At 37.4% G+C, this 12,589-nt stretch overlaps 1 protein-coding gene across 5 annotated transcripts in view; it reads right to left on the reverse strand.

Moving 5' to 3' along the window:
• The window catches only part of nhsl1b (NHS-like 1b), an 82,473-nt gene that overhangs the window by 40,386 nt on the left and 29,498 nt on the right, over window positions 1-12,589 (reverse strand). For 2 of the 5 annotated variants that reach the window (XM_033991220.2, XM_033991218.2), the window contains exon 1: window positions 7,580-8,154. The exons of 2 other annotated variants lie outside the window; for them this stretch is intronic. In XM_033991220.2, the coding sequence (XP_033847111.1) occupies window positions 7,580-7,811 (232 nt within the window). In that variant the 5' untranslated portion in view covers window positions 7,812-8,154. Of the gene's footprint in view, window positions 1-2,107; window positions 2,225-7,579; window positions 8,155-12,589 lie in introns of those variants that run through there. One more of the 5 variants, XM_055232077.1, reaches the window with a different exon arrangement.

Genomic DNA, 12,589 nt, shown 5'->3' on the forward strand with positions numbered 1-12,589 from the left:
AAGAATAACTTAAATATTCTGATGAGCCAAGGTCGTCCCAACAGCTGCTGAAGAGAGAGAGAAGAGTGATGGCTTAAACTGAAATACACTGTTTTGAGTGTTGTGTGCGTGTTTGGTGGATCTTAAAACAGATGATTCCATTTTGGCTGCAGCTGCATGTGGGGCAAGACCAGCGCCAAATGTGTCATATCTGCACTAGCCTGGCAATAGTGCAACAGTTGGCTAGAATCACTGAATATTTAAGAGATGGGTCATGAAGTGTGTATTGGTCAGAGTAAGCATGTCACAATAACACCATATATTATATATTACCATAATATATGCTATTGCTTAAGTAAATACAGACAATAAATGATAATATTGAAACTAATCTATGCCACTAACGCAAAAACCCTAAAGTAGAGTTATCCCCAAAAACTGTTCTAAATGTACTATATATTTTAAAACATGAGCTGCAATAAATACACAGTAGAATGAAATTCTAAGAAGTAACTTTATATCTATAATTAGTTATTTATTCAACCCTCTAAAACTCAAATATTATCATAGAACAGAAAAATAACAAAATGTTCTCCACTAAACCAAAGAAATAGTCCCCACGATAAATACTGATGCTCAGAAATTATTGTTCCATCTGTCATGTACTGAAGGATAACTCGATATAGTAATTATCATGACAGGCCTAGAGTTGGCTGTTTTTTGGCTAAGAAAATGTTGGTACAGTTACAAAAGTGTGTAAGATACCTAGGCCTGTCACAATAATTACTATATTGACTTATCGTTCAATAAATTATAGCTGGATCAATATATTTTGGAGATCAGTATTTAGTGTGTGTACAATTTCTTAGTATTAGTGGGGTTATTTTTGTTGTAATATGAAAACATATGAGCTGTAGAGAGCTGAAACTGTAACCTCTATAGCAAATTATTGCTTCATTCTGCAATTAATTTGGAGCTGCTCATGCTGTTTAATGATACTATCTATTTAAACATTTGTTTACTGGGATTATTCTGCTTTATTGTTATTGTGTCAGTGGCATAAAATAAAAAAATATTTTCAACATTATCGTTTACTGCAGTATATCTCTGTAGCAATATATAGTGCTTCAAAATGTGTTCTAAAGATAAGCATTCTTGGCACTGTTTCGGTCTTTTGTTATATTGTTGTGGTCAGTGACTCCAGAATGAGTGACCCTTTTTGACTTATAATCGTTTGTTATATATCGTAAAACAAAATCTTTCATTAGATTTGCATCTTTATATTGCCCTAATAATTATTACACCTTTCAAAATAATTTCTAAATAACTGTAAATGTACTTGAATCACAGACAGACTCCTTATTAAAAATAACTTTAGCTTCAACAAAGTGTGATTACTTTAAAACACTGTTAGTCTCCAGCACAGCTGTTTTTCCATTGTTCCCATGAACACATCAGCAGGGATGACTGCTGCAGCGGGTAAAATTCTCACAAATACTCACAGAGGCCAGTTTGGATTACATCATGTATGAATCATCTCAGACTTACATTTGTAGAAAATTCAAGACAAATGTTTGCTCAGTTATAATGCTAAAAGACCAAAAAGAAGCAATGAGTTCCAACGCAACTTTAATTAGAGTAAATGACAGCTAATAGTTTGGTGATTAAAATGTTTAGACAAAAATAAATCTGCTTTGAATCTGCTTTGAACTAGTGGGTCAAGTCACCACATGGCTTTACTCGGCAGGACAGCAGCTTGGCCAACGCTGCTTAGGCAGCTGTTAACTGTATACAATTTTACACTGTAGCCATAAAAACTTTATACTTTATACTAAACAATGGAGTTTGGGACTACTGGAATGTATTACAGTTATTATAATTTGTAAATTATTTGACTTTTAAAAATAAGCATTCATTCAGAGTCCAGTTCATCTATGTAAATACAAAAGATCCTGATTTATGCAGAGTCAAAGTTGGTCAAGTCATTTGGACATCACTGTGTTAGACATGCCAGAGTACACATGATCAAAGACATGCACAAGTTGGTTTAGGAAACACAATAGGAAGGATACTGCACAGGAGAGTGAGAGGAAGCAGTAACACAAATCATCCAAACAAATAAACTTACCTTTCAGACAGAACATGGTGAGTCTTATTAGAACAATGTCATAGTCCAGTCACTCTAACTCCACACCTCTCAAATCTTCACTTAACTCGAGACATATCCACTGGCTTGTCCTACTACAACCCCACCATTCCCTCATCTCCGCCTCCCTCTCTCCCCTCACACACACGTCCCGAGTGGACACCGGCCAACTCTGCAGGAAGAGCGCTTTCCACTGCCCCTCCTCTGCTTCCCCTGCAAGCATGCGGGACAACCCCCTATCCTGCCAGAAGTACACAGACAAAACCCTAAATGACAATGATCTTTACAGACACACAATTATAGAAATTTAAAGAAATGAGGATGTTTTATAAGTAACCAACATCGGCAGCCTCAGGGGATAGTGAGTGCAGAGAGGATTCTGGGGAGTCAGCAGTTCATAGGGAGGCATGGGGCCCGGCTTGTGGCTCATCCATTGTTCGCTGATCAAATGTAATCGCTGTAATCCACACGATTCAACAGTCTGATACAGGCTTGATGCTAACCATACCTTCTACATTTGGACTTTGGCGAGCACAATCTAGCCTTTATATTACCGGGAATATAGACAGTATCCAGACATGAAAGCGAACATAAAGTTATGCACAGTAATTAAATCAAATAAATAAGAAGACTAATATTGTCCAAAACATTAAACCTCAAAATTAAGTTAAACCAAAATATGAACTTATGACCCAATGAACTGTACAAGAGTTAATGCATGCCTCTCTTATTTAATTTTATATTATTTAACCAGCAAAAGACAACCTTTCATTAGTCATTGGCCAAAGTATGTGAGTGCACATAGCCTGGGGTTTCCTTGGTGTTGATAAATGCAGTGGTATGGCTCACACTCTCTGCCTGTCTAGACCTGTCTGTATTAAACATCTGCACTCCGGTTTTATCACTAGGATGGCATGTTAACACAAAACAAATGGGTGTTTCTTTAGCAAAGCAACAATAACAAATAGGCTGCCATTTTGGTGCCAACACAGAACAGTATATATACAAGCCACATATCAAAATGCATTCTCACTCAGCAGTAGAGATGGGACAATGGGACAAAACAATAATATCGTTTATTGTGATAAAAAGGGTCCTGAATAATCATTCATGGGACTTTTTATATAACCATGATCATCGCCAATAAAGATAATCATTATTATATCACCAGACTGCAGAAAAAAAACAACTTTTCTATAATCTTCCCTGCTAGATTGTAGCTGTTTTCACTTATAACAAAGTACAATTATTTAACAGTAGTTTAAATGTGGAAGCTGTTCATGATATTAAAATAATTATTCATATCCATAAACTGTCAGCAACTTTAATAATTATCGTGATATAATCTTTAATCGCAATTATTTTAGCCATGATCATCGCAACACCAAATTTCAATATCGTGCCATGCCTACTCAGCAGTAGTCTCAATCTATGATACACCACTGTGACCATATGTGACCCATTACAGAGCGATTAGCCAGTCATTTCTGGAGGAGAAGCTGTGAGGGAGCGTGCCTGCTGTGGCTGAATAAAATGAGAAAACCACTAAATGCTAGTCTGGAAATAATCAGTAATTAAAACACACACACACTTATCCGGTATACGGCTCACACCTAACCCGACTATAAAACACTCCCCACCTTAATTGAAGCTTGCTTTATCCCAAACTGCTTCAACATTCATCATTAAAACGCTGGTGTGAAGGAGCAGTCACTCATTCAAGATAGGACTGCACAGAAATTCACAATAAATAGTACCTCCTATGTGGACAATGTAAAAACTATTTTGCACTTCAATTCATTTCAAGATAATTTTTTAATCCAAACTCATTTGACCCATATAATGTAAATTTCATGCCTCTTTAGCAGCTGGCTAATATATCCTTTGAGCGCTGGATATTGGTGCTAAACTTAATACCAACTAAAAATGAATGAATATGTACAAAAATCTTTAGGTCTATGGGATTTCACAGCACAAGGTCTGATCTGGGATTGGCTAAAATGCATTGACAGAACACTTACCTAAAAGGATCCACAAGATCAGCACATGAAAAAGAAAAGAAATATGAAATTAGTACTTCAACATAATGACAAGTATGCGATTAGGTATGAAGGCTGATGGATAATTTCTCGCCTAGTTGAAATAAATGCCCTGGGCTGTCGGCCACTTCACCAGATTTCTGTCTTTTACGAAGCTATGCCAGTTTATACAGGCTGAATAATCAAGGGCTAATCTGGATTTACACACAAACTACATAATGACGATAAGTATGGGGTATGCCCTGCCATGTTTCTACAATAAATAGTCCAAAAAACATCGACAAAACCGTTACGCAAGAGTTTAGATCTGCTCAAATTTTACTAAGCATCTCCTAAAGGCAGATATGCTTTATAATGCATTTTAATAACAACATCAAAGGACATGCCAGTTGGGTCAGTATGCTATTAGCCTACATAAAGTGACACCAAGCATACTGTGAAATATTAGCACGGGTTAAAACGCAAACCACATTTACCCCAAATAGTGACTCTTCAGATTTACATGTTAACATAGTCCAATTTCTTTTGCCAGCAAGTAAATTCCAATCTAAGTACATGCTTTTTACAAGATGTCAAACGGCAAAGACTCTTACAGTATACAGTCAGATGCAGTAATCATATAAACCCCAGATTTCCCTCTTTGCAACGGTGCCAAAACAGGATTTACTCTGGAGATCGAAAGGTCAGAGGGGCTAAGACTGGGGTGGGGTAGTTAGACCTTCGTCTTGAGAAAAAAAATGCCAAGAAGAAGATCTAACATTATTTTTTTGTATTGAAAGAGCAGTAACAATAGTGGACCAAGAAGTAATTATCTGACAACTTTTAGGCACTCAAGGAAGTACTTGGATGCTTTTCTAATATAACCAAATCATTATTTTGGCAATCATGGATGCTAATTAAATGCAATTAAACATAACAATTATATGAAGACATTAAGTAAATATGTAGCAAATAAGTTCCTTTCCTTTTACTCAGATCTAACTCAATTCAATTTAACTCAATTGACCCTGAACAAAAGCACCCAATCACAACTTGAGTCCCAGACAGCTCCTTTTATCTAATTGCTCCAGAGGGTGAAGTCAACGTAAGCCATGGCTGTGCGTGTGCCGTTGCACTCCTGTCACTGTGGAAACGAGCCAAACATCCAGACAGTGAGGCTGGAAACTGCGTGACAATTACATGTTTAAGAGCCACGGGCAGTCATTTTGGGTCTATATTTATACACAGGCTTGGTGCACCACTGGCCCTTGTGTCTCGTTGTAGCAGCAGATGTTACAAACACGAGGCTCAAACTGGAAATGTACTCTTATAGGAGATTTCCTGTGTGGTACTAGTGCAGTTACATGTATGTCTTTTCATTGACCCATCTATGACACCGCCTTCAGCTAGGAACAACAACAAGATTTATACTTATATAAGACAGAAATGAAGAGTCAAATGTACCACAGGGACAATTTTAATGTCAACAACTTGTGCTTGACTTATGATACACGAAATTTTAAAGCAAGTAATTAACATTGGTCTTAAATTTGGATTCTTACTTAGCTTTGGCCTAATTAAAAAGTTACTGAATATGCTTTCTGTATCCTAGTGCTGAGCAGCTTTCAATAGAGTATAAAAATTGTTTGTGTGCAAGTTATAATACAATAATTTAATTTTCAAATCATGTTAATTTCTGCAAATCGAACATATCTTTTACCAAAATAAACCACAGTTGTTTCTTCATTGTTAAATTGAATCTGACCACTCTAAAATCAATAGAGAAAATGTATCAAAATACCATGTACCACTAACCAAGTGATTTGAATACGCATAGCAAATGTCTCAAAACAAGAACCTCACCACACCAATCAATATCTAATAATTGCTTTAACTAATAACAAATCCACAAATTTCTCTCTCCTGTTTTAGACTCTGAACAGTACCATGTAGACACTTCAAACCACCCGAGCCCTTAGCTGTTTTTGGACAGGGGCAGGTCACAGACAATGGAGCTGTTCTAAACACGGCAGATGTTTGCTGCCAGTGAAAATTATGCAAAAATATATTTTTTAAATCTAATGTCAAGATTGATTTTACAAGTTGTAATGTTATGATGACTAGTGTTACAAACAAATCATAGAGACCAAATAACAAATGAGCGTTGTTTATGACATACGACCATACAACCATACAGGCTAAGCATATTTTGAATAAGGGCTTAAGTAAAAACATTGAAATATGAAGTAAATATTGCCTTATATTGCCGATACCACAGTATTGATTTGCAATAGGCTATGTCCCTTTTGTTACAACAACTTATAATTTTGGCACATATCCAGTTACACAATAAATAAATCATGGTCTTAACCTGGAAACTTGATACTTTGAGAGCAAAAAAATCCATTATCTCACCCCATTAAGCCAATCCAACAGCAGGTAAACTAATGGTAAGAATAAGATAGGCATAAGGCATAATAATTAGACTGTAACAAATGTAAAAGCCAGATCCACTCATCACCACCAGCTCCTGACATCACCAAACAGTGCCCCCTCATTCATTACGTCATTGTCAAGCTATCACATACAAAGGAACTTTGCCCACACCCCAACCACAGACAATGCACTTGCTTCAGACTGGAACAGGAAGTGCTCCAAGATGGAGAACAAGGAGTCATTAAAACAGTGACCCACTTGGCTTTGCTTATCCCTGTAAACAAATCACCGGCTGACTTCCTGTTTTAGTGTAAGGACAAAAATCCATTCAAACTTGATCAGAGTATAGAAAGCATCAAAGTCTACGGTATTTGTTTCAGTTGTATAGTTTACAAAGAACATCAAATATCTGGGATAGAAGGAAAACAGGATGCAATGCCAATGTAACCGCAGAGGCATAATTATAAAAATAAATAAATCAATGTCTAATAAAATGTTGGATGCACTCTTTAATTTCTTTTGAGGTTCTGACAATTATTTGTCTTGATGGAGATGTTATTGTAAGTATTATTAAAATAGTTTTTACTGCTGAATATACCTTAATAAAACATCCATTCTTCATTGTAAATGGACTCATCTTTGCAGATCTGAACTGTAACTGATGGTGCCATCTGCTTGTGTCTATGGAGATGGGAGCCATAGACAAATGCCATACTGCGGGACATTCTAGGCAACAGAATAACATCTTCATGGCGACAAGAAAGAAGTTACATATTCCTCCTTTAATGAAACCTGTAAATTTTGACTCTATTTCCAATGTTCCCTGGAGCCACAGTAAAACAAAACAGATTTAACGTATGTGCTCAATGCTTTTTAAATAAACTTTGGATGGTGAGATTATAGACAACTATTCTTTTCATGCTTCACTGAATGGTACTTTATTTTAGTTGCAGTAATGCTGATGAATGGTAAAACCCACCAACATTCTTGTTTTTCTCACCGATTTTATGCTGAGGCTGGTACACCCAGTTGTCATCATCGTGTGGGTCCTCTCCATTAGCATTGTGGAGGTGAGTGCGGGACAGTGTGTGGCGCCTGTGCAGCTCGCTCTGACTGTGGAACATGTGTCTGCTCTGGCGGGACAGAGTAGACACATTGAGCCAACTGAGGGCACGAGACAGTCCCACAGGCTTGTCCTTACGAAAAGAAGATGATCTCCTATCACCTCTCATGCTTGCAGGAGTCCAAGACCAATGCAGCAGCAAGCAAAGTGGCCTTGAAAGTTATAATCTATAATCTGCCGATGTTCAAATGTAGATTGTAGTTAAAGTTTGTAATCCAGATTATGAAATCCCACAGAAAACCCAAATATTTAAATTTCAGGTCCAAACTGGCATAATCCACAGTCCAAAAAGTGTTAAAGTTTTATATGGATTTTCCAGAGCCATTGCATCTGCGAGAAGATCCAAAAGTCAGCCTAAATAATTGCTTCTTTCTTCTCTCCTTTGTGCTTTAGAAGTCTGGGCACTATTCCCAAAACCAAAAGAGGCAATTAGGCAATCCCAGCTATCTGAAAAACCACCACGCCACTGTTACACACGCTGCTTACCATTTATACTACGTCTACTATTACTACTATGCACATACTTTCTTGGCTGTCATACTTCCGACCAAGGCATAACAGGGTGGAGAGCGATAGTTAAAATGACACGAGTTGCTTCCTAATCAAAAGCAGTCATCAGATGTTGTTTATGGCCGAGCGCGTGTGCTCTTTGGTGTTGTTATCTTCAGTTGATGGCATGCACTAGACAGCTGACGTGCACCAACTCATTTAAGCCACACAGGAGGGTTCAGTCTCCCCCGTTCTATTCCAAGTCCCACATGGGTAACACTTCCAAAACACGTGAATGTAAACATATTCATTCTCTGCTATCATTGCAAAATCCAACTGATTGCATTATTCAAATTGTTCTCAGAATCTTAGTTTTCAGGAATCAAGAATCAGTTTTCCTCCATCGTAGAAGTTGTTTTAATTCACAAATCTGGCTGGAACAAAAGAGCGGAGACTTGGTCTTCTGGTGTGAGAAAGGTTGACAACTGGATTTCCCATGAGATGATTGGTCAAAGGAACCAAGGAAGCCATCCACACCTGCTGCTGCCTAAGTTGGCCAAGTCCACTCCAGAAGTATCCTTTGGTGAGGATTCCCTGCAGCCCTGGTCCTTCTTCGGGTCCTCAAAAAGTTAGCGTGTCTCTGTCCCGGTGAAGTTTACTGTTGTGAGCGTAAGGGTTAGGATTACACCCAGCCCTTAGAGCCACGGTGCTGAAATATGAGATTGTCCCTTCTTCCTTCACTCCATGCGTTGGCCACTCCCACTCACCGTTCGAAGGCATGGTAACCCACTCCTCCCTAAAGCTCCAGGCTTGCACATTTTTTTCTCTCTATACTCGTGTGTTTACTTTTCTAGGTCAGCTGTGGGTCCCTAAGGTGAATTCTTTTATGAAATTGAGACACACTAAATGGTTCAATGGAATTACTGGTAATACCGCATGCTGTCTTAATAGCTTTTATTATTAAAATAGAGAGTAATTTATTAGTTGAGATGTATTTCATACTTGGAATAGTGCTGCAAGATAATCACTATCAAATCAAAGTAGATGTTTACATTGTCAAAGTTGAATCTTGATTGAACACATAAATCACAAAGCCAATGGCAATGGCATTTTTCCCAAATTTTTGAATCCACTTGAATGTAATAATAATAATAATAATGCTGATACGAATGATTATGTGTAATTCTATTCTACTATATTTGAATAATACATCCTAGAGCATGTGTCTAGAAAGGCTGCCTGGGATATGACATGTACCAGGTCAATACGCAAATCACTTACCACAGTAACCAGAGAAATGCTGCCCATAAGAACATATCTTCAAACTGATGCATGTATTTAGAAACATGTTGAGACTCTTAAGAGTTTTATGGGCTATAACTGTTTGCCTCAAGAGGTGGGAGCAACTGGTTATGCAGCAAACTACGTCTACCATGGGTATATGCAAAACAAACTCAGTTCGTACTTAACAAAACACGTCAGTCAAAAGAACTGCACCTAAGTGGCAACTGCTTTTAAAGCCCAGGCACTAAAAGAAAAGGGTGTACATACATTCTTTTGTCAAATATAATACCCACACATACTTAGCTGGCCACCATGTATTCGGGGAAGGCCAAAATAGCATGCAGAGGCCCGTCAGATCAAAACAAAGTCTTTATGGTGCGCTGTATGTGTTGGGGAGGGGAGGAGTTTTCCCACCCATGCATAACCACAAAACAGCATGTGACCACCAAGGTGAGACGCAAGTAGCAATCTGTGTGTCCACAAATAACATGGCCAAGTGGCAACCGGGGGAAACAAGTAAGTCATTATTGTGTTTCATTCATGGTTGAGCTTGCATTTTACACAGCAAGTATTTAGGATACATATTTAAATAGACCCTTATAGTCCTATGAACGAATAAGAAACAATATGTAGTCATGTATTGCTCATCAGGTAGTGGACCAATGTCAACTGGTCTAACTGACCAGTTTGTTTCTGTGGTGTAGTCAGTATGCATGTCTACAATAACATTATATAGCTCATGTTCACTTTGAGTTAACATTTAAACCCATTATATAGTAAACCACTGTGTAATTTGCCCAATTCCCTTTGGAAATTTTATCTAGAATCAATGTTTAGTTGAGAAATATAAACTTAAACCTGAACCCCCTATGTTATGTCTGGCCCCTGTCTAATGCTGTTTCTCCAATTCTATGGGAAACTGCATTATCAGCACTTTCACTCAATCACAGACGTTACTGGTAAATGTACAGAGAAATCACTAACTCACGTGCAGTCGTGTTATTACTACATAGACCTTTGTCCAACACAAACCATAGTATTTTAGGATACTTATTAACCAGTGCTAGCCTTTTTGGCACATTGCTACCATTACAATGCAGCAAATGCATGAGAGAAGAAAAATAATATAAATAACTATAACCACTATACAAATCACTATAACAAACTATATTGTACTGTATTGTATTGTACTATATTGTAAAAACCCATGCATTTACTTGTTCAGTTACAATTATAAGAGCTTGAGCCACATCTGCAAGCTCTGGTCATTTCCAATGAGTGTGGATTATTGATTTCTTTTTTTCAGGAAGAAAATATGTTTTAAAGACCAATCCCCTAAAGGCCAGGAAACAGGTCATAGGTCACCACTAGTCCTGACCCAACAACCCACCTTATTTCCACCCAATATATGCATTTTTTTTCTATTTTCAAGAAACCAGCACTGGCGATTCATTGCAAAGACCACCAAAAATATAAAAATACAGAATCATCAAAAAATTATGCAAAATTTATGAAAAAGCTAAAAAAAAAAAAAAAAAAAGTAAAAAAAGACAAAAGAAATTGAAATGCAAGAGGACACAATGAAGAGACCGTTGTTTGAAGTGTGTGATTACAACAAAACCATCTTATAATCTTCAAATGTCTCAACCCTGTAATCTCACAACAATAGTGTTTTATAGTGTTGTGCATATAATTTCCATACTATGTCACTGAATACGTGGCTCAGACATCAAATTACAGTTCACAATGGGAAAATACAGTGGTTTAAATATATCTCTGGACACCTGCTTGCTCAGCACATAGACTATTGTTAGTTATCTAGTGTTCAGCAGCGTGGCTACAAAATGAAATGCCCATTTTCGTTCTTGTGAAAATATATGCAAACTTATAAACTAAACTAAACTAAGCTAAATTTTGTTAGTAGATGAAAATTAAGGTACAAAAGTGGCAAATTAGCAAAATGGAGACCAAATAATCTGTGTGTGAAATTAGGGTTTCTTTAACTCTGTGTCAAGGCTAAGAATCTCTGACTATGGCTTAAATTGGGGAGCATACCAAGAGAAGTAACATAAGTGCAGGCAGGCATGTTTAACCTTTGTGTCGATGCATTTCTATATTAGGGAAGAAGGAGGTGTTGGAATCTTTACGGTGAAGGTCAGAGGAGCCGAGAAGGCATCAGTATCCTGGGTAAGCCTAAACATATAGAATAACATACCAAGCAAGCTATCCAACCAACACACACAAATAAGGAACAGTTGCTCAAAAATATGCTAAAAAAATGAAAAAGATAGTCATGAAGGGTAAAAGTATTATAGTTTTATTTAGTATTATATAGTTTTTTTCTGTACTGTCCAAACAAAGACCATCATATTTGTCAGCTCTAGACCTGTAAGGTTAAACCTTGGCATGTGAGTAACCCTGGCTTCACCTTTCCAATGCCGACAACAACGCCGACAACCACATTACCCTTCTACCCCTCCAAAATATTTAAATATTTAGTTTTCCATTGTAAATATTCTCACAATGAATAAATACAGCTGGTTTTGAACTGATCATTGATTTATGTTGTGACTAAACTAGTCTAATGTTAATGCATAATGCTCCACCATATGTTTACCCTAATCTAGCACCTTTGCCATGGTAATTAACAAAGCAAACAAAATATTATATCTTTTGAATGGGGAAGTCTTCAAAATATCACCAATAAGCAGCTGAAACAGGATCAGTGGAGTCCATCAAACAAACAAAATATTCCATCTCAAAATGGCAGACAGTGATGAAAAGATGGGAGAGTCAAGGTGAAACAACACATGACACTGAATGAGTAAGCCTTATTCTTTTCAGGGTCCAACAACAATAGTCCTTGTATACAGTCTATTCCTAAAACATTATCATGCCAGAGATAATATAACATGGCAAATCTGTTTGGCTGTTATAATGGTAAGGGAGATGGGGAAAAGGTGAGTCACACAGTATAAAATGTCGCGTCAGGTGAGCTGCTGCCTAGCAACTTCACACACCTCCATAAGCCTGGGAGAGTGGTGGGGGCACAAAGGACATTATGAGAGTAGAGACTGCACTCTGCTGGTGGGTAAAGGGGTTGAACAGAAGAAA

The sequence above is a fragment of the Periophthalmus magnuspinnatus genome, chromosome 24 (genome assembly GCF_009829125.3).
Source record: "Periophthalmus magnuspinnatus isolate fPerMag1 chromosome 24, fPerMag1.2.pri, whole genome shotgun sequence".
Taxonomy (NCBI): Eukaryota; Metazoa; Chordata; class Actinopteri; order Gobiiformes; family Gobiidae; genus Periophthalmus; species Periophthalmus magnuspinnatus.